We start from the raw sequence: 23,733 nt of genomic DNA, 5'->3' as shown, positions 1-23,733 counted from the left end.
GTGTGTGTGTCTGTGCAATTGCAGGTTAGTGAGCGCATCACAGGAGTGAAAACCGCTGGATCAAAATCAACTGGCTGCTTTTGGATTATGACTCACACTGCGTTGCCATGACGAAAAGGATCATGAGTTAGAAAAGGAGGTACGTTTCTTTCAGCATACGTTCCTCTTTCCATCTCTCTCTCTCTCTCTCTCTCTCTCTCTCTCTCTCTCTCTCTCTCTCTCTCTCTCTCTCTCTCTCTCACACACACACATACACACACACACACGCACACACACACACATGTGCACTAAAGTGCACATGGCAATTTCAGCTTTCAGTGATGCCTTATAGGTGTTGCCAGCTATCAGACTGAGGTGGAGAGCGTAGACAACCTGAGCATCACACACATGGAGTAGAGGAGAGGAGAGCCAGAGCCAAAGGGGCCCTCAGCAGGTGGGAAACCAGCAGGTGAAGCAACAAACTCACTCTCCAATATATAAAAACTTTATTTCTAGGCGTGGGAATCAATCCAAATTTCCTGGATCGATTCGATTCCCATCCAGAAGGTCACGATCCAATTCGATCCACGATCCGATTCGATTGAATTCAATATCGATCTTCTGTATTGCTGGGTTGTCACTTTAACCCATTTATGCCTAAAATTCTAAGACCGGCTATAAAAACCTAAATATCTCAGCCTATGATACTCACACACACATAAAACCTTGGTATGAGAGAAAGAAGTGGGGAAACTTGGTATGAGAGAGAAAGGTGGGAAAACACTGGCACTATTTACTTAAATAACAGGCTGTGTGTATTTGTGCATGTAGTCACCATGAGTGTGGAAGAAAGGTACAGGATGTGGTTGAGAAAATAGCACCTATAACCATCGGCAAAAAAAAAAAATCGATCCGCAAAGTTGTGAATCGATATCACACTTTTCGAACGTGAATCGATATTGGATCGCGATTCGACCTTTTGAACCCAGCCATATTTATTTCTGGAACAATGTAAATGTTCCCTCTTTGCTCATACAGATGCAGTACAGAGGAACATCTAAGAAACCCACTGCAGAATCCAATATAACCCACCACACTCACACTATACAGCAGAATTGATGTAATGCAATGTTGCTGCATCCCAATTGAAATGCCAGTCACGCATACTGTACACACACCATAAGATATCTGGCAACAGACAGACAACAGCCGACTGGGTTTCCTAGCGAGCATCATTATAAATGTTTACATGTAAAGACAGCAGGCTTGCTTTGCCTGTCCAGACTGTAAAGATGTCTTTGATCCAGGCATGGACACAAGAGGCTTACTGGCAAACTGACTGACAAATGAGCATTTTATTCAGCTAATATGTTAAATTGGACTGGGAAAGGGAATACACACACACACACACACACACACACACACACACACACACACACACACACACACACACACACACACACACACACACACACACACACACACACACACACACACACACACACACACACAAACAGGCGCATGTGCAAGCACACTTAGGGTGGTGTTTGGTGGGTGTGGGTGTCGTTATATGCATGCACGCAGCCCACAGGCCTTTAGTTCCTATTCCTATTTAGTTCCTATTGAGTCAGATTTTTTTTGGTTAGTTTTTGTTTCCAGCTTTTGATCCTTAAAAGTGTTTTGCCGTTCCGAAATACTGTACTGTATGTATTGTCTGTTTTTGGTTTTGGAAGGAGGGAATGGATCACTTTTACTTTTTTATCTATTTAGTTTGTGCTTCATTGTGAAAAACCTTTGAGTCCAGGACACTAAAGATGAAAGGGGGTCGTGGTGCCTTGTCACAGCACATCTTCCTCCACACTGCTCAAAAGGCTCGGACTGAAATACTCAACGCTGCCTAGTTTGTCTGGCTCTGTCATCATGCACACTCTTGCCAGCGTGTGGCTGCAGGTCTGCTGACGGGGGGTACAAATGGGTCAGCTGTCCCGGGCCCAGGGAGATGGGGAGCCCCCAGAACTGGGTTCCCGATGACATTGTGTGTATGGGTGGTTGACGTGACGCCTTGTTTTTTCGTAACATTGGTTAAAAACCTACAAAACTGTTATTTTCCTTTAAAAAAGAAATGTCAATGATCAATACTGAATGTCAATAGTCTTAGATGAGAAGAAACATTTTTGGTAAGATTTATGTAAAGGTTTATATGTCAAATATCCATAGCAAAAATAAGGTAGAATTCCACGGACCACTAAGTGCTTTCTTTTTTTCTATTTTTTTCCATCAATTTTTCAGGAATTGGAAAAACTTTTTTTTTTCTTTGCGTTACGCCCTTAAGAATTGAGAAGCTTGTCTGACATGAGCAGTGGGGGCTGGGGAGGGGTCCCGCATCCTTCCACCTCCTCTTCGCATGGTCGGAGCTCTGATTAGCTCGTTACACCGTCCACTACCTGGGGAACAAGAATAAAAAGCACAAGTCAAATCACCGGTAACTTAAAGTCAAAACCTCACATTGTGTTGTCCCAAATGTCTAACAGTTCCTGTTAAGGCCAGTTTCACATCGGAGCGTGGCGTGGCAGTAGCGAGAAGACGGTGGTCTTTCTGCCAAGTCTCGGCCGTTGTGTGCTATTCAGCCTTTCACACTGACCGTGTCGGCATGCGCGGCCTGTCCTGTTCAAAATCCCCCCCCACTTTGCCACTTTGCCATTCATTTCAACGGGACGTCTCCCGTGCCGCTACCGCTACGTCTCTCGTGCCGCCGCTGGTAAAAAGTGCTTCCGTCCTGCTGACAGTGGCCATTCTGGTGTGAAAAGGCCCTAACAGTACTTGTCTTCTAACGCGGATTGACGTGAATTAAAAAAAATAATAATACATTTCAACAAACTGAATATGGCCCAATTGGGAGACCAACCGGCCACTTTGACCATGTGCACCGCACTCCGGCAGTGACGGCCCAGTTCACAAGTGACATTGCTTTAGTCATTGTGCTTGTACACAGCAANAAACAGTCCCACCAGGAAATCGCGGGCATTTTCTCAAAAAATCGCGGTCGGAATTGCCAGATGGTGCACAAGGATTTCCAGAAAATCGCGATAAAAGTTGCGGAGCTTCTTACTGTGTTGTTGCGATTTTGTTGCGGCATGAAGTGAAAGGTGCGATTTTTGTTGCGATTTTTAATGTGTTTCCCCACGCTTGAAAGTAGGCCTAAAGGACACTGCCACATTCCAGTCCTCTGGTGTTTTTATATTATTTCCATTTTTATATTATAATTTTGATCCTTAAGCAAAGCAGATAAGCGGCCAGGGCGAGTTTTTAGCCAGAATGTCGTCGTGAAAAGTTCAATCTCTTTCATGCTGCCATTACGACACCCTTCATTACAATGCTGTTTATGGCCGTTTGACTCTGTTTTAAATGTCATCACCGTTTCAAATTGTAAGCATACAAACTTCGTATCATGTCGATATCCATTCCTGACTTAAACAGTGGATACATAATTAACTAGGCATGTCCACCCAGTTGAAGAGGGTGCGTGACAGGAACTCTTGTGACTGAAATCCTGGTTAATGTGAGTCGTCTGCTACACATAGCCTGCCTGTGTCGGCGTTTAATTTTCAAGCTTGTCAAAAGCAACACAAATAAAAGCAGAGGGAGGGGTCGCTTTCGAAAGAAGGCATAGGCCTAGGTTTTTTTTTTGTTCTCCCGCGCCGTCAGCCGGCTTTAAATTAACGGCTGATGATCATTCAATGTAAGGAGGATGGAGTTCACAGATTTCCTGTTGTGAAGGGTGCTTGCTGAATAATGCTCAGAAATTATATTAATTTTGGTGCTCTTGTGAATATAAAAGACGACGAGATTGTTATCTATAAAATACCACGTCGCCTGCAGAACGGAGATCTCAGCTGTCAATCAATACCGTCAATCGCGCAAGGAAGAGAGAAGGAGAGGGAGAGACAGAGACTTACTCCCACAGCTTTCCAACGTGTCTGCTCTGGTTTTATTCATGTTCAGTGTCCCTTGCTCGTTTGACCGCGCCAGGTTAAACGAAAGTGATTTGACGACACGGTCACCACGGTCACCAAGTGCTCGTATCCAGCCATAGCCCAATTTGCGCAAAAGAGATTAGGCCTAGGCCTATATATCGGCCAGGCATGCATGCAGCATTCACAATGAAGGATGGAAATTACTCCTTTGTCGTGGACAAGGCATTTGCGTATCTCAATTCGGAGGGAAAATGTTGCCTTCTGTATGCGCACAAGTCAAACACCAAAGTGGTCCAGCAGGTGGACCGCTTTAGAAAAAAAAAACACATCTTGTTGTAGGAGCCCTACCCAGGTGAAAAAGTGGTTCAATTTAGTACAATAAAAGCATGACTGAAGTGTAGGCCTACTTAGCATGTTAAAAGTGCACTCGTGCTTTTTGTGCTAAGAAAAAGTATGCTTACAATATGCTTATTTAAAGTGTACTTAAAATTAGATGTAATTAAGTTGCTCTCAAAGAAAGTACACTTAGCGAACCGTACTTCAAGTGTACTTCGAAGATGTTTGGCTAAAGTGTATTTAGAGGAATATACTAATAGTGTTCTAATAGTGAACTTACTAAAAGTGTATTTTTTTAAAACATATTGCAATTGTACTTTTTTAAAGTGCAATATGATTACACTTCACCCAAATGTCTTCGAAGTGTGATTTTCTATAGTGCGCTTTAAAGTAAATCGCTTTAACATATTGCAAGTACACTTTTTCTAAGTGCACCATGATTGTACTTCACCCAAATATATTGAAAGTGTGCTTACACAAAGTTCATTACCCATCATGCACCATCATACATGTACCATCATGCAATGCACTTCTTGGAGCTAAATTTCTCAAACAGAAAGCCATTTACCTCTAAGGAATATCTTTGGTTTGCATGAAAATATTACTCATTGTTATATTCTGCGTTTATTGTAGGAGTTTTAAAATGTTAAAGTGGTACACAAAAAAATTGCCATGTTCCCACCGTCATTATGATGGTCACGTATATGTTCTGGTATATATAGGCTCACACTTCCCATGATATCATGGTGAGAGGTAAGTTGGAACTAGTTGTGCAAACAAAGAATCAAGGGTCACTATTAGTGATCAATTCAAATGATCAACTGCAGGAAGGTGGAGCAAGAATGAAATAAAGTGAAATGTGTATCTGAAATCTCTGTAACAATGCAATGATTGTAAATGTCAGTCGTGCTAGGCATGCATACTGTATCACTACTGTGACATGTGGCTGTGTGTAATGTACAAGCTCTGAGGACCAGCATGGATTGTAGTATTACATTTATATTATTCGTTGTACTTGGGAGTGTACTGTAAATATACTTCAAGCATACCTGTTATATATTTACAATACTTAATATGATATACTTTTTACAGACTTAAAATGTTCCAATGTAGTCCAAAGAAGCATGAAGTTAATATACTTTTATTGTACTTCTAGTAACAATAAAATGCTATAGAAGTGTACTCAAGCACACTATTAATGCCATACGAATGCATGAAAAGCGTGTTTGGAGCATACTTTCAAAAGTATGCTTGTAGTGCACTTAAAGTTGTCCAAAAGCGGTGCCAATTTAGCATCCTCAGTGTGCTGCAAGTGTGCTGAAGTACTGCTTTAGTAGTGCTTCAGTGCACTAATAGTGCAATGAAGCGGACTTTAAATCGCCGAAAATAGTACACTTTGTACTAAGTACGGTCAAAAAAAGTACACTTTAAGTATATGGGTTTTTCACCTGGGTATACTTGGCGTAATGTAGATGACTGTCATGAAGTGTTAATTACATATTTATGTAGGCCTAGCACCTTTTAAAAATGTAGGCCTATTGGTTAGGCCTATGCCAGACTAGGCATACATTTTCCCTCCTATGACCATGCGAGCAGACGCGCAATGAGAACATGGCGTTTCCTACATTCGTATTTATTAGTTTTTTCCCCCTCACCGACAACTTTGTACATGCATAGTAAAGTGCTGGGACTGATTGCTAGGTTACTTTTTTTATTGTGTTTTTTTTATTGTATTATCCTTTTTGAAAGGAAGTTTGTCGACGTCAGTGAAGTCAGCGCAACATGGATTGGTTCAAAGTGTTCAAAGTTGCGGGAAATCGCTGTGATTGGTTAAAGTTGCGCTCTCGCGCAGAATTCGCGGGAATTCATTGAAGTTGCGAAAAACGACGCGATCGCAACATCGCGATTTCCTGGAGGGACTGAATGAAGCAATTGAAACTCACATGTAAGCCATCACACACATGAGAATGCCATGATAGTCGTGTGTGGACTGGGGAGGTGTGCAGAGGGTCTGGCTGACAACTGATATTGTTTATCGTTTTATTTCAGTTTTCCCCCACTGTGCACGGCTTTAATAACAAGCGGTTAATCAAGCCAACACACACACACACACACACACACACACACACACACACACATACACACACACACGTGTGTGTGTGTGTGTGTGTGTGTTATGCAGGTGTGCTGGGAGTCTCTGGGACCGCTGCTCAGCCACCTCATTAGGGAGCCCTCACAGCTAACACACACACACACACACACACACACACACACACACACACACACACACACACACACACACACACACACAAAGAGCACCAGCAGCTGTGATTATAGTGTGAATAAACAAATGATGTGTCTACCTTGCACACCTATTACTGTTCACCTACTGGGGAGGCAAGCCAAACAGGAAATAACGAGGGGGATAAAAATAAACAAGATAGAAACAAAATGGACACGAAAGAAAACAACATAACAATAAGGGATATACACTGCAGTATGAGTCCAGAGCTGAAACTGTGTAGTGTATTTTATGTAAGGCTTGGCTGTGAATGATGGGGGTGTGTAGGTTTATAGGCATTTTCTGTAGGATATATAGCATAGTACATTTTGAATGAACCATTATTTCAACCACCCCTAAAGTATGTTGAGATTACAGGCACTTTAAGGGACACTTATATAACCACATATACAATAGGTCAAATCAGATTTGTTGGTACTTTTCACTCAGTGCCTGCCTTTCCAGCGCTCGTTCCATTATTAGCCGAGATGGCAACAAGTGACAAATCCTTTTATGTTGACATCAGTGCAAGACCCAGAGACGAAGACAAACAAGCTAGCAACCAAACAACCAACGCAAATAAAGATGATTTGATGAATGATGATGATAAAGATGATTTGATGTCTTTATCTGCACCAGTGGTGAGATTTCATCTGTTGCGCAACCTTGCTAGACACAGGCATGTGATCTATCCACCATTGCACAAATTACTCTGACAGGTCAAAGGCTTTTTTTTTTTTTTTAAGTAAAATTTTATTGAAGGAAAGTTTTGTAATACAGGGTATACATTGTGACACAGCCTTCTTTTTTCTTCTTTTTCAAACAAGGACCCCAGTCCCACCCAAACCCACCCTACCCACCCATACACACTGTCTTATTATGAAATGAAAGGAGAGTAATATATACATAAAAATACATAAAATATGGAAAACAAAACAAAACACAGCACGTCTCGTTTCTGGTTAACATGTCTCAGCACAATATAAGTATACCCATGTACACATACAGTGCATATGTTGACAATTATACAGACAAATATGTACATGTATACATGTAATGTATAAAAGTGAGGAACAAAAGAAAAAGAGTAATAACAACAACAAAAAATGCACATATGCCGGGCCGCAATATGATATCTTAAGGGAGAGTGGTGAGGGTTCCAAAGTATGAAATCAGTGGATCCCAAAGTTTATGAAATGTCTTTATTGACCCCCTGCTGAAATATTTAATTTTTTCTAATTTTAGGAAGAGCATTAAGTCACTGAGCCAAGTGGATGCTTTTGGTGGGTGGGGAGATTTCCACTTTAAAACTAACCTCCTTCGGGCCAACAGGGAGCCAAAAGCGAAAGCATTTTCCTGAGTGGTTGTTAATGGAAGCTCAGGATCCACTACTCCAAAAATGGCAAGTTCTGCAGTGGGCTGTACATTAGTACCAAAAGCGTCATTCAATGTTTCGCAAACACCAGACCAAAACTCTACAAGTTTCGAGCAGGACCAAAATGTGTGGGTCATGCCAGCTGCAGGCGAATTACAGCGCTCACACCTATCTTCCATGTTTGGATATATTTTGGATAATTTGAGTTTGGTGTAATATGTCCTGTGCAGAACTTTAAATTGTATTAGGCTCAAGCATGCACAAGATAATGTGCCATTGACTTTATTTTGAGCATATTCCCAGACGGTATCTGAAATTTCTGTCCCCAGTTCTTCTACCAAGTCATTTCGAAGTTTGTCTAGTGTTACACCCTGAAGGGAGGAAATGAAATGATAGATGGATGAGATTTGGCCCTTGTGTTGCATATTGACCTTAAGGACTTTCTCCAGTCCTGAATCCTCAGGCAAATGGGGGAAAGTTGGGCTTAGTGACCGAATGAAGTGTCTTACTTGGAGGTATCTAAAATTATCTGAACGTTGTAGTTGACCTTTATCACTTATTTCAGCAAGACTACCAAAAACACCATCTATATAGAAATCACAACATTTAGACAAACCTTTTCTTTGCCATTCACTAAATGTGTGGTCTAGTAGAGCTGCAGGAAAGAGGTGGTTTTTACAAATTGGGCTATACAGGGAGAACTCTGTAAGTTTAAAATGTTTTCTAAACTGTGCCCATATTTTGAGAGTTGAGATTACTACAGGACTGGACGTGAACTTTGAGGGTGGAAATGGTAATTTAGATGTTATCAAAGCAATCAGTGAGGTGGATAGACATGAATTTGCCTCGTCTTGGCACCAATCTGTGGTTGGGGTCTGAAACCAGCATATAACCTTTTGTATGTTACATGCCCAATAAAAATATTTCAGGTTTGGAAGTGCTAGCCCACCTACATGTCTGGGTCTTTCTAAAAGATTCCTGCGAATTCTGGGGTTTTTACTGTCCCATACAAATGAAGAGAGTACCCTGTTCAATGATTGAAAAAAAGATTTAGGAAGGAAGACAGGGAGACATTGAAACAAATATAAGAGTCTAGGAAGCACATTCATTTTTAAGCAGTTAACTCTACCTGCAAGTGACAGCTGGAGTGTAGACCATCTTTTAATATCAGATTCTAAATTATTGACAAGAGAGGTGAAGTTTTTGTTGTAAAGGTCTGAGAAAGAACGGGTGATATTAATACCAAGATATTTAAAGCCTGATTTTGATGTATGGAAAGGAAGTTCGCTGTCTGAAAGTTGAAGTGCCAAAGTATTTACAGGAAAACATTCACTTTTGCTTAGGTTTAATTTGTACCCAGAGAATACACCAAACTCTTTTAAAGTATTCAAAATAGAAGGAACACACTTGACTGGGTCTGAAATGTACAACAACAGGTCGTCAGCATAAAGAGATACCTTGCGCTCAGTTCCTAGCCTATGGATGCCATGTATATCAGTAGAAGACTTTAGCTTAATTGACAAGGGCTCTATTGCCAGAGCAAACAACAGAGGGCTTAGGGGACAACCTTGTCGTGTACCCCTTGACAAAGGAAAACATTGAGAAGCCACTCTGTTCGTCACCACTGACGCTCTAGGAGAGGTATATAACAGTCGTACCCAAGAGGTAAATGTGGTACCAAAGCCAAACTTTTCCATTACTGCAAATAGGTAAGGCATTTCTGTCCTGTCAAACGCCTTCTCTGCGTCCAGTGAGACAACCACCCCTGGCACCTCCCTGGACGCAGGGGAGTGGACAACATTAAGCAGTTTCCTGATATTTATAAAAGAGTGTCGGTTTCTCATAAAACCAGTTTGGTGCATTGAAATAATAGGAGATATGACCTTGTCTAATCTAAGCGCAAGGAGTTTAGCTAATATCTTCACATCTGTATTTAAAAGAGAGATGGGTCGATAGGAACCACACTCAAGTGGGTCTTTACCTGGTTTTAGAATGAGTGAAATGGAGGCTTCGGTAAGAGTCTGTGGAAGATGTTTTTGTGTTAAGGAATTATTAAACATTTCTAATAGAATCGGAACAAGTTGTTTACTAATTTTTTTATAAAATTCTACAGGATAGCCATCAGGCCCTGGAGTTTTGCTGCTCTGCATGCTCTTAACTGCGTCAATGACTTCCTGTAATTGTAAAGGGCTGTCTAAGTCATCTCTGGCAGCGTCGTCTAGAGAGGGGAAGTCAATGGTATCCAAAAACTTGTTCATGGGTGAGGTGTCACGTGGGAATGTGGATGTATACAAATGTGAGTAATATTCTTTAAAGGTGTTATTTATTTCCTGTGGGTCTACAGATAAGACTTGTGAAGATTTGCGAATTTGTGGGATCAGACGTGAGGCTGCTCTACATTTTAATTGATAGGCCAAAAGGCGGCCAGCCTTATCACCATGTTCGTAGTAATGACCTTTGGACCATAGTAGGTGTTTTTCAGTTTTTTCCAATGATAAGTCATATTGAGTTTTCAGTTCAATTCTAATTTTGTTTAATTCAGGTGTTGGGGATGCAGCGTATTGGTTGTCTATTTTTTTAATGGCTGAAATAAGTTCTTGCTCCTTTTTCTTCCTTTCTTTATTGCGTGATGAGCAGTGATGGGGAAGTTACTTTTTAAAAGTAGTGTGTGCTCGTTACTCGTTACCTATTCAAAAAAGTAGTGCCTTACTTTACTTAGTTACCCCTTGTGGAAAGTAACTTTATGCGTTACTCGTTACTTTTGCGTTACATTCGTCAATCGAGTTTAGGCAGAATCCCTACACACTTCTATCAAGGCAACTACTACAACACAATATGAAAAGGTAGCTTTTACCAACAGAATTATCAACTCTGATGGCGCAAACGAAATCGCCACCATCAACAATCATCCTATAAACAAAACGGCTGAGAATGAAATCGCCATCATCAACCTTGCCATTCCGATTAAATTGAGACTGCTGCCAAAGAATATGAAGCCTAATTGCTGCTGCGTTGTCATTTGCCAACATCCTTCTTCCTGAAACATAACTTTGTTTGCAGTCTTATGAGGGTCTTTGCATTCCAAACGAACTATTTGGGGACTGTTTAAAAGTGTGAAAAGTTTATTAAGCAATTCGTTTTTAATAGGCTACCAATAGTTAGCTGCCAGCAGAGTTCAAACACAGTTTGCCTTCATTTGTGTTAGCAACTAGCTACAGCTACTGCTAAACCAATTCGAAGTCCTAACACACTGTTTGCAATCAAATGTGGACCATTACTTTCAAAAACGATGCATAGAGAACTTTGTGAATAATTTATTTACAGGCTCTGATACAGTCCTTCCCTTGTAGTCTACCTCACAACCTCTAATACCAGCGTCGTAGGTGCTTCTGTCAGGAGCCTGCAGAGACTGACACAAAGAGGGAGAAACTGCCTGAGGGGGCGGGGCACGGCACGCTTCTTCAATGCGCTCTCTCTTCCCGGTGTGCGTCTGACTGCCTCGTGCCTGCCCGCCTGAGATTCTAGAAAGGTTCTAAGTGCGCGCGAATTGTGTGTGTCTCCTCTCCACAGATTTTTTTTTTTTGGAAGGGCAGCATAGAGGCTCCAGTGTCAAGACTCAAGAGATACTGGAGCCTCTATGAGCTACAGATGGAGAGATTAATGCGGGGCTGAACCTAAGGTGTCACAGTCAAATCGCACCGATCGGAAAAGTAACGTTTTGCCATATTTAACAAAGAACGGCGTTACGTTACCTAATTTCCCAGTAGTAACGCGTTACACTACTATTTTACGAAAAAAGTAGTTACACTACTGTAACGCGTTACTTTGTAACGCGTTACCCACAACACTGCTGATGTGGAATATGAAATTATCTCGCCTCTTATAACCACCTTTAGTGTTTCCCACAGAGTGGATGGGGAAATGCAGTCTGTTCTGTTAAATGATAAGAATTCGTCTATTGCCCCTGAAATGCGCTTACAAAAATGGTCATCAGCCAATAGGGCAGTATTCAATCTCCAGGTGTTATGCGGCGCAAGATTTTGTGAAAATGTGAGATCAAGGATGACAGGTGCATGGTCTGACTCAACAATGGCCATATACTCTGCTTTTTCAACCGCAGGAAGTAGTGTTTTGTCAATAAAAAAATAGTCAATCCTACTGTATGTATGGTGTACGTGAGAATAGAAGGAAAAATCTTTTTTCAGTGGGTACAAGAATCTCCATGGGTCCACACAACCAATCCTACATATAAAATCAGAAAGGACTTGGGACATTTTAGATCGAGTAAGGGTTCTGGGACATGAGCGGTCCATTTTTGGGTCAACTACTGTGTTCATATCGCCAGCCAGGATCAGCTTGTGTGTGTCCAGATCTGGTATGAGGGATATTAGTTTAGTAATAAAGCTGCTGTCATCCCAGTTAGGAGCGTATACATTTACAAGGACAGTAGGAGTGTTAAAGAGAGAACCTGATACTATAATATATCGACCTTGAGGATCAGAGATTATTTTGGATGAAGTGAATACAATTTTTTTATGGATTAATATTGATACCCCTCGAGATTTAGTGTTGTAGCTGGAGTGGAAACTTTGCCCAACCCAATTCTTCTTCAGCCTAATCTGATCTGCAGTTATGAGGTGGGTCTCTTGCAAAAATACTATGTCCACCTTTAGCTTCTTTAAATGAGAAAAAACACGTGCCCTTTTAATTGGTCCATTGAGCCCCTTAACATTACATTACATTACATTATATTGCATTTGGCAGACGCTTTATAACCAAAGCGACTTTCAAAAGAGGACATATTCAAGCCAACATCACAAGCAAATACAATGTGCACAGGAGATATACAGAACAACAAGTGCAGTTGCAGAGGGGTTAGTTTTTTTTTTATTTTTATTTTTTTATTAAAGAGTAAATAACGAGTACACACACACAAACTAACTAAACTAAACATCATGTCAGGAGTCTGCCCTGGGGCAAGGCCAGTTCAAGCATTAGTCTAGTAGATTCTCTCGAAAGAGGAAGGTCTTCAGTTGTTTCTTGAAGGCTGCAAGAGATGTGCTTAGTCTTGCTGCCTCTGGGAGACCGTTCCACCACTTGGGTACCACAACGGAGAACAATCTTGACTGGGAGTACCTAGAGCGACTGGATGGCAGAGCCAGACGGCTTGTGCTGGATGAGCGCAGTTCTCTTCCAGTAACATAGGGCGTTAGTAGGTCCTTCAGATAAGCTGGGGCCGTTCCTGTGATGGTTTTGTAGGCAAGGGTCAATGCCTTGTGCTTGATCCGGGCGGCGATCGGTAACCAGTGCAACTCAATAAATAGAGGAGTAACATGGGTCCTTTTGGGTTGATTGAATATCAACCGTGCCGCCGCATTCTGGATCATCTGCAGAGGTTTTAGCGCACAAGCAGGTAGGCCTGTCATGAGTGAGTTGCAGTAGTCAACGCGGGACAGGACAGTGGCCTGCACCAGTCGTTGTGTAGAATATTGTGTCAGCACAGGTCTGATATTCCGTACGTTGGACATCTGGAATCGACAGGTCCGGGTGACTGAGTCGATGTAGTTGGAGCATGACAGCTCATCATCAATCATGACGCCAAGGTTTTTGGCGACTTTGTTTGGGGTCACGATGGTGGAGCCTATCTTGAGGTTGATGTTATGACTGAGCGACTCTTTAGCTGGGATCACCAGGAGCTCTGTCTTGGCCAGGTTCAGCTGTAGGTGGTGGTCCTTCATCCATGTTGACAAATCGGTGAGGCAGGCAGAGATGCGTTCCGAAACCGTGGTGTCATCTGGACGGAACGACAGGTACATCTGGGTGTCATCAGCATAGCAGTGGTAGGAGAACCCATGTGTTTGAATGACACATCCCAGGGAGGAGGTGTATATTGCAAACAGAAGGGGTCCCAGCACTGATCCTTGGGGTACGCCTGTGGAGAGGGTGTGAGTCGTAGACAGCTTCCCTTGCCATGACACACTGAAGGTGCGTCCAGAGAGGTAGGAGTTGAACCATGAGTGGACAACGCCTGTGATTCCCATGGCTGTGAGTATCCTCAGGAGGATCTTGTGGTTGACTGTGTCAAAGGCTGCAGACAGGTCTAGTAGGATGAGGACCGAGGATAGTCCTTCCGTTCTTGCAGTCCTTAGAGCTTCAGTCACTGAGAGTAACGCAGTTTCAGTTGAATGTCCGCTTCTGAAACCAGATTGTTTTGGGTCCAGTAATCCGTTCTGGTTTAGGAAGTTGGTGACCTGCTTTGCAACTGCCCTTTCTAGCGTCTTGGATAGGAAGGGAAGCAGTGAGACAGGTCTGTAGTTTTCGACATGAGCAGGGTTCAGTGTAGGCTTCTTCAGCAGTGGTGTCACCCTTGCTTGTTTGAAGGCGGAGGGGACAGTGCCGGAGGAGAGTGAGGAGTTCATGATGGATGTGATTGCTGGGACCACTGTTTGGGCAATGTCTTGAAGAAGGTTCGTGGGCACTGGGTCCAGTAGGCAGGTAGTGGGACGGCTTCTTGTGATGAGTTTGGAAACGTCTTCTTCAGAGAGCAGAGTGAATTCTTTAAGTGTTGCAGGAGTCGGCGTGTTTCCCACGGGGGTGTCTTCTGGGCGGGAGCTCGGCTCACAGAATTGCTTGCTAATATTTGCCGTCTTTTCCGTGAAGAAGGTGGCAAAGTTGTCTGGTTTCAGGTCTGAGGGCGCAGGAGGGGGGGGAGGGTTGAGCAGTGACTTGAATGTAGAAAACAACTTACGTGGGTCTGTAGTGTTGCTGATCTTGTCGTTGTAGTAGGTCGTTTTGGCAGCTGTTACAGAGGCGGAGAAGGAGGCTAGTAGAGATTTAAGTTTTTCTAGGTCAGATGGGTTGCGGGTTTTGCGCCATTTCCTTTCCGCTGCTCTGAGGGTGGTACGTAGAGCCCGGATGGTCTCAGTCAGCCATGGTCGCGGTTGTGAAGGTCTTGCAGGTTTAGTGACTAGTGGGCACAGGTTGTCGAGACAAGAGGTCAGTGTGGAGCTGAGCGAATCCGTAGCAGTGTCAACATCGAGTGAGGAGAGAACGCTTGCTGAGGGCAAGGCATCTGCCACCACTGATGCGAAGGTAGTGCGTGACAGGTTGCGTAGATTCCGCCTATATGTGACCAAGGGAGGGGGGTGTGTGTAGGGTTGGGTAGGGAGGTGGTGAAATGGAGGAAAAAATGGTCTGAAACATGCATTGGTGTTACCTTGATGTTGTCCGCTTGGCAGTCCTTAGTCATGATCAGGTCGAGCTGGTTACCACTCTTGTGTGTCGGGGGGCAGCTGGCTAGTTGAATGTCAAATGAGTTCATCAGGGCCTTGAAGTCTGTGGCGTATGGCTTATCTAGGTGTATGTTGAAGTCGCCGAGGACCAGTAGGGGGCCGCCTAGGTCCGTGATGGAGGAGATCAGCGTATCCAATTCGTCAATAAAGTCGCCCAGTGTTCCTGGAGGACGGTAGATCACAAGTACAGACACCTTGATTGGGGCTGTGACTTTGATGGCATGGTATTCCAGGCAGCTGTAGTTGTTGGCAGGCAGCAGGGGGGCATAGCTCCAATGCTTGTTGATAAGGATCCCTGTTCCACCTCCTCTTTTCTTTAGCCGACTGGTTAAACATTCCAGCTTGAAAATTGTACTGGTGACGAGCCCACATCAAACCCGACATTACGTGCATTATTACCATCAGACATATTCAGAATTTTTTTTTAACAAAATAGAGTGGTGACGAGACGTGCTCATAATGGAATGAAGCGCTTTTTTGCTTTTGAGGTCATATGTAAATGGAAACATGTTGGCAGTGTGTAACCCCCCTTCAAAAAAACAAAAAAATATCCCCCCAGGTCCCTAAAAACAGCCCCTCTATCCCAAACAAACAACACACACAACCTATGTCTGTCAACTGAACAGCGACAGACTGCAGGCTCCCTCCTAATAATACAGTCGTCCGATGCATTCTAAACCGTCCGTGAAGAGAATGACCCTTTACTGTCATTGAAACGTATTGAAGTGGACATAAAGAGTGTTCATTATAAACAAAAGTCATTTAAGGTTCACAACCATTGTAGTGAAGAGAGAAAGAAAAAGTGTGAGAGAAAACAAATAAACAAAAAAACCCTGCGTAAGCAGACAAGCCGAATAGGCGTGTTGTTACAGACCGTTGTAGCCTCACAAATTATAGTCACTGAGTAGGCACGCGCGTCATTACAGCAAAATGGTTCTGAGCACAGACACCATTCGAGTAGGCTAATAGGTAGCAATGAATGTGATAATTAACTCAGTATTCACTGCCTGGGAAGTAGGCTATGTCAGGTTGGCTATAAGTAAAGTTCAAGCAGATCACTGAATCCCCGCATCATGTTACAATGCACTGGCACTGTTATTCTAAGATACCTGGCGCCACCCGACGGTCGTAGAATGCCTTTGCCTCCTCTGGCGTGCCAAAGTTCAGGGTTTCCCCTTCGAAGAATACGCGCAGCTTGGCTGGATACCGGAGTCGGAACTTAATCCCTCTCAGGTAGAGTGAGTGCTTGATGCTGTTGAAGTCCGCCCTCCTCTGAGACAAACTGTTGCTGTAGTCAGAGTAAATCCGTACAGTGGCGTCCTTGTATTCCATGGCGTTCTGTGTTGCAAAGTGTAGGAGACGTTCCTTATCTTGAAAGCGGTGAAAGCATATCAAAAATGTCCGTGGATTTTGGCCAGCTGTTGTCGGTTTCTTCCCTACTCGATGCGCTCTATCCAAGGCTGGGGCTGAGTTGAAAACTTTGCCGCCTGTAATTTCCATCAGCATTTCAGACATAAATGTCACAGTATCTCCATCACCTTCGCTGCCCTCTGGTACATTTACGATTCTCAAGTTGGATCGACGTGAACGGTTTTCCAGGTCTTCAATCCGATCGAGAAGGGCTGCGTTTTGCTTGCGCAGGGACTGAATGGTTTGCTCCACTTCGGTGATTTTCTCAAAATTATCACCAGCTAAAGTTTCTGCATCGGTCAGGCGCGTTTGAAAACCATCCACTGTCTCTCGCAAAGCGTTAACGGAGGCATGTAAAGGGCCGACAGCTTGTTGGATGAGACTGGAAATGTCCTCTTTTATGCTGGTACGTTGTTTCGACAGTTCTTGAACCAGTTGCGACATTGAGATTCGTTCTTCTTGGGAGAGACGGTTAGCAGGAGACGCCATTGCAGCTAGCTTCTTGGCAATCGTGTTCCTTGTAGTCGGTGGAGCAGGATTTGGTTTCGGTTTTGAATGTTTGCTCATCATACGTTTGCAATTATGGCATATAGTACACTTTTCTACGTTATTAAAACTGACTTTCGTTGGACAATGACTGGATAATTTTAAAGTTATTTTCAAGCGAGGTCAGAGCTCTTCACCCTTGCTGTATATCTCTCCATGGCGCCGCCGGAAGTCCAGGTCAAAGGCTTTTTGAACATCCCTGCAAGGTCAACAGCACAGGTACAGCATGGGTCCACGGGAGGTGGGAGTGTATTTACCCTGATGTCCCTCTCTCTCTCTCTCTCTCTCTCTCTCTCTCTCTCTCTCTCTCTCTCTCTCTCTCTCTCTCTCTCCTGCCCCCAATCCTCTGTCATCACGTTACCCACCGTTCACTGGTTCTGGTTACCATAGCGACCCAATATGAGGCACTGATAAATGAACGGACGGAGAGACAGACAGACAGACAGAGAGACATACAGTATATACATACATGAATACATACAGAGTAAATGTTGCAGTGTTAAATTAACACTAAGAGTCACATTGAACTCTATTCTAAATGAAGTCGGTTCTAGTTTCTAAGTGTCCAATTAGCACAGCAAAATGTATACCACTGTGTGGGGATAATACTGTAGCCTATTGTTCATCAGTTGTTTGGTTGGTCAGTTGTGATTGGGGAGTGCTGGGCGAGTGGGGGGTTGGCCTAGCTGTCATTGTGTGCTATATTTCTGGGGATGACACACCGATGACACACTGGCGTATATATATACATCAATGGGATGACGGTTTCTGGTGACAGATTGGGGCTTGCTTGTTGTGGTGACAGGCACCCACCCTGGAGAGGAGTCTAATCTGTAGCAAAACACCTGTGGCTGTCTGCCTGGTGTCTTGGTGAGATGAGGCATCTTAGGAAGCGCATCTTGCTGTGCACGAGTCTTTGATGTTCCCTCACCCACATGCAGAGGCAGGGCTACTGACAGCTTTGGCTGGGTCCTGGACAAAGACATCTGAAAGGGCCCCAAGCCCAATCAATACCATGTAATGAGGATCCAATTATGAGCCCCCTCTCTCTCTGGGCCTGGGACAAGTGACCCCTTTGTCGTCGTCCCCCCGCACGCCTGCCTGACACACACTACTGTACGCTTTTTACACACATCTGCTTATCTTGCTGTCTTGTCTTTGTTCATTTCAATCTGCCGTCAACCGTTTTGTTGTTGAAAAATCAAGCAGAAAAAAACATATAATATATAGGCCTACTGTATAAATGTGAAGTTACAGCTTGGCCATCTGAGTGGGATCATTTTGCTAGTACATGGCTGAATGAGCCATTTTATAACCTCTCTCGCTCTCTCTCTCTCTATCTCTCTCTCTCTCTCTCTCTCTCTCTCCTTCATCCCCTCACTCACCACTTCCCATGTCCAAGAGAGTTGCAAGATTACCTAGTATTTCCAACATACACTGCCAAGGCTTCGAATATTTGCTGTATGTTCACAATGTTTGTAACATTCACAGTGCTTTCTGAATCAGAGCGGAAATCACTGCCGTAGTCATCAGAGTCATGAAAATATTCAGAAAAGTTCCTCGATCGTCAGTTTAAAACATTAAGCAAATATAGCGATTTACTGAGCTGAAGCCTGATGACAGCTGTTTTAATTGCAGCTGCAATTATCTTGAATATGTTGGTGCAAATTGTTAGTCCATTACATTTGGCATAAATGAGTGTGGAGGAGGTGGAGGATGAAATCAGCTAACAGCAAGTGAGCTGACCCGCTGTAATGTAAAACAAAACTAGTGGGCAATATAGAAGAAAGAGGAAGGAGTGGGAAGAGAGGAGGAGAGAAAAAATGGAGGCGTGAGGTTAAGAAGTGAAACATGCATGAAGATTTCTTGTGTTGAGGTGGGGGAGTGAAACATGTATGAGGATCTCTTGTGTCTTTTCAAAATAGAAGTCTTTGTCAGCTCCACATCTCTTGTGTCTTTTCAAAATAGGAGTCTTTGTCACCTCTCTTGTGTATTTTCAAAATAGAAGTCTTTGTCAGCTCCACATCCATCCAGCAGGACCCATGAATAATAAAGAGACGTGTGCTGTGCGCTTCACGCTGAATAAAAGCCCTGTGATGCTGCTCAGCTTGGCTTTTGTGCTGCCTGCAAATCCGTAGTATTTCACCACTCAACAGGCAAAAGAGACATGTAGCAAGCCATCACGTTCTGGCAGCAATGTTCCCGCAGATGAAGAAAATGTGTTTTGGTAAGGTGCATGCGTGTGTGTGTGTGTGTGTGTGTGTGTGTGTGTGTGTGTGTGTGTGTGTGTGTGTGTGTGTGTGTGTGTGTGTGTGTGTGTGTGTGTGTGTGTGTGTGTGTGTGTGTGTGCGTGTGTGCGTGTGTGTGTGTGTGTGTGTCAACAGCTGTCTTTAATTCACATTTTTTCCCAATCTCTCTTTCCCTCACATTTTCCTTTCATTTATCTTACTCAGATTGTCTATCATTTCTTTCTCTCCTTGCTTGCTCGTGTTTTTTTTGTTACCCCTCCAATATGCTATCTCGCCCACTCACACTGTCTCGTTCACACATAATTCATCACTGCACAGTTACACAAAGCACAGATATAACAACCATCATTTGTGATGCCTTGCTCTACTGTATGTATTGTCCTCTTTCACAAGCCACGAGGCTGGAAAATGACACATTTAATTACCCCAAATTTCATACACTTGTGTGACACAGAAAGAAAGGGCTGTCTGGTTGTCTCGCTGTGACTGGTGACGTCTGGTCCATGTCACTCCCCAACGCTGAGCCAAAATGGCAGCATGTCAGAGTGACAGGAGGGAGGGCAGCGATGGCTATGCTGATGACAAGATGATGGAGTGGAATCATTTCCGTTGTTGAACAGAACATTCTAGAACGCCTTCATCATTCTAAGTGGATGTGTTTAAGCTGAGACACGAGACCTATACATCAACCAAGCTAGTCTGAGCCACACCAAGAGTACAAGAGTAGCAGATGGCAATTTATTCGGGATACAGTATGCACTTGCGTATATGAAATGAATAAAAACAGTAGTTCACACTGCCGAGATAGGCACTGGTACACACTCTAATTTACTGGCAAGAACAATATGCACTTTAACTTAATGAACAAAATAAATTATCATCACACTGTGAGTACCGACACTTGTTGTAGCACTGATATCAATATTTGCTCTGAGGATTTTGGAGTGAAGAGGAGTGTGTGTGATTTTGGCAGAGTGAGTTTTGAGATAAAGCAGTGAAGTCAAGTAGGTGTTGAGAAGTCAAGGACCAGGGTAGAGCTGAAGTGGGTGGTGGATGGAGGTGGATACTGAGAATGTGGCCAAACTCTTCAGAATCCTCTTTGTCATACACAGATATTTGTTGATGGAAAATAGCTCATGAAAGACACGAGGTTCATTGTGGAATATATTCATACGGTAGGTTGCTCTTGCATGCAGTAGACTTTGGCCGGCACCATAGACATGAAAATGATCAGAAAACATAAAATCAAAGAGATAATATAAAAGTGTAACACAAAAGTTATTAAAAAGTTTTGGTAATGGCCAGATGGGGTGGTGTGTGTGTGTGTGTTCTGTGGTGTGACTGATGGGTTTGGCATCACAGATGATGCACATGCAAATGAAAGTGTAACCATGTGTGTGTGCGTGTGTGTGTGAGTTCTCTCTCGGGTACTTACCAAAACTCCTTGCAACGATGACCCGGCCACAAAGTCGGCGCGCTTCTCCCTCATGCGGGAACTTCTTGTGGTCTTCATCCAAACACCTGGTGACACACACACACACACACACACACACACACACACACACACACACACACACACACACACACACACACACACACACACACACACACACACACACACACAGAAAATCTGAACTGAAGGAGAGACCTGAAGGCTCCTTTGTGTGTGTGTGTGTGTGTGTGTGTGTGTGTGTGTGTGTGTGTGTGTGTGTGTGTGTGTGTGTGTGTGTGTGTGTGTGTGTGTGTGTGTGTGTGTGTGTGTGTGTGTGTGTGGCTCTAAACTAGGGTGACAGAGAGATGGATATCAGCAGTATAGTCCAGCGCAGTCTGTGTATGAGCCTCGTCTGTGTGTATAGTCCAGCGCAGTCTGTGTATAAGCCTGGTCTGTGTATATACACGTAAGCCTTGTCTGTGTGCTAAAGCGCTGCTGATAACCAGAGATATCTGGACACGACATCTCACACAGGAGGTGGTAGAGGCTCACACACACACGCACGCATGCACGCACGTACATGCACACACACACAAACACACACGGGAGCCTGCATCTAGTTTGATTGGCTACACATTGAATATATCTACAGCAGAGACAGATACAATCTTGACACAGTAAAATGCTGCAGAAAAACAGATGTGATTTTCTGAAATAACTGAGTCCATTTCAAAATTATTATTACACTATAGAAAATTGCTCCTGGGTTAAATCTGATGCAGACCCTTATGGCATGACAGCATTTCACATCTGATAGGTCATTGGTAACATGCAAGATAACTCTCGAAGTCATTATTCATATAACGAGCTAAAACTGTCACCTCACAGGACGTTTCACTGTGAATCCTGTCTCTCATTCTTAGTTGTCCTCTCTATACAGCTTCAATCATATCAAAATCATTTTTTAACCTGTCGTCTTTTCTGCTATGGTCTGTTTTTCATCCTTTTCCCATCCATTTTCCCATCCATATTTCTCTTCCTCTCTCCCCGCTCTCCTCCTACCAGGTGTTGTGTGGCCGGCTAGATAGATAGTGTATTGCCCCCACGCCAGACCAGCATAACACAAAGTCATGCCACCCCTCCAACAGATTTCCTCTTCACCTCTTTCATCCATCCCTCACACTTCCTCCACGTCTCCCCATTGAGGACTTGTAATGTGGCAGCCAGCTGGCTTCTCGTCTAAGGAATCATCTCTCCTCCTCGCAGGTGTTCTGTGGCTGGCTAGATGGCATATTGACCCCGCCAGGCCAGTATACGTAACACACAGCCACATATCTCCCTTCACACCCCTCCAACACTTTTTCCCCATCACACTCCCGCCACGTTTCTTCACAGGCATTGGTAACCTAAAGACATGTTGTGTGGCAGGCAGGCAGGTGGCTTCAGGTCTTAGGAGCCTCATGAATCAGCTCTCCTCCTACCAGGTGTTCTGTGGCCGGCTAGATAGCATATTGACCCCAGCCAGGCTAGCATAGCACACATAGCACCTGCACTCCCCTCCAGCAGATTTTCTGTTCACCTCTTTCTTCCATCTCTCACACTCTCCACATCTCCTCACCTGTAATGTGGCAGGCAGCTGGCTTCTCGTCTAAAGGAATCATCTCTCCTCCTCGCAGGTGTTCTGTGGTAACCTGACTCTCGCGCAGTGTAACGAAGATGCACGAAGCACTAGGGGTCTCGCGAGAGCCAGGCTAGTTCTGTGGCTGTCTAGATAGCATATTGACCCCGCCAGGCCAGTATAACACGGAGCCACACAGCACACAGCCACATATCACCCCTCACACTCATTTTTTTTGCATCCCTCACACTCCCCCCACGTTTCCTCACAGCCATTGAAGACTTGTAATGTGGCAGGGAGGTGGCTTCAGGTCTTAGGAGCTTCATGAATCAGCTCTCCTCCTACCAGGTGTTATGCGGCCGGCTAGATAACATATTGACCCCAGCCAGGCTAGCATAGCACACATAGCACCTGCACTCCCCTCCAGCAGATTTCCTCTTCACCTCTTTCCTCCATCTCTCACACTCTCTCCACATCTCCTCACCGGTAATGTGGCAGGCAGGTGGCTTCTCGTCTAAAGGAATCAGCCCCCCTCCTCCCAGGTATTCTGTGGCCGCCTAGATAGCCAGGCCAGTATAACACACAGCCACACATCACCCCTCACACCCCTCCAACACTTTTTTTTCCATCTCTCACACTCCCGCCACGTTTCTTCACAGGCATTGGTGACCTAAAGACTTGTTGTGTGGCAGGCAGGCAGGTGGCTTCAGGCTTTAGGAGCCTCATGAATCAGCTCTCCTCCTACCAGGTGTTCTGTGGCTGGCTAGATAACATATTGACCCCAGCCAGGCCAGTATAACACACAGCCACATATCACCCCTCTCTCCCCTCCTAGCAGATTCCTCTTCACCTCTTTCCTCCATCCCTCACACTGCCGCCACGTTTCCTTGCAGCCATTGAAGACTTGTAATGAGGCAGGCAGGCAGGAGTTCTCGTCTTAGGAGCTCTCTAAATCAGCTGTCCTCCTCGCAGGTGTTCTGTGGCCAGTTAGATAGCATATTGACCCCCAGCCAGCCAGGGCCAGATTAAGATGGCCTAGGGCCCCTAGGCTACAGTTTGCTGTGGGCCCCCCAGAGGGCAAATTTCACACAGAAGAATGTACATAGACATTGTCATAATTACGAGCTGTCTACCAACTGTACTCAACATGAGGACATGATTTTTTTTGGTCACAATTCTTGTCACTTTTGGCCAATCAGGCCCCCCCTGGCAGGTTGGGGGTCCCTAGGCTGCAGCCATAT

General features: G+C 44.1%; 1 protein-coding gene across 1 annotated transcript in view; it reads right to left on the bottom strand.

Moving 5' to 3' along the window:
• Positions 1 to 2,102: 2,102 nt before the first annotated feature.
• The window catches only part of LOC134457549 (kelch domain-containing protein 8B-like), a 150,963-nt gene continuing 129,332 nt past the window's right edge, over positions 2,103 to 23,733 (bottom strand). Inside the window, exons 3-4 of the mRNA XM_063209557.1 lie at positions 20,874 to 20,963; positions 2,103 to 2,419 (exon numbers count right to left, since the gene is read on the bottom strand). Of these exons, the coding sequence (XP_063065627.1) occupies positions 20,952 to 20,963 (12 nt within the window). The 3' untranslated portion in view covers positions 2,103 to 2,419; positions 20,874 to 20,951. The remainder of the gene's footprint in view (positions 2,420 to 20,873; positions 20,964 to 23,733) is intronic.

Source organism: Engraulis encrasicolus, chromosome 10, assembly GCF_034702125.1.
Source record: "Engraulis encrasicolus isolate BLACKSEA-1 chromosome 10, IST_EnEncr_1.0, whole genome shotgun sequence".
Taxonomy (NCBI): Eukaryota; Metazoa; Chordata; class Actinopteri; order Clupeiformes; family Engraulidae; genus Engraulis; species Engraulis encrasicolus.
The sequence above is the reverse complement of the archived record's forward strand: the minus strand, read 5'-3'. Positions and strand labels throughout refer to the sequence as shown.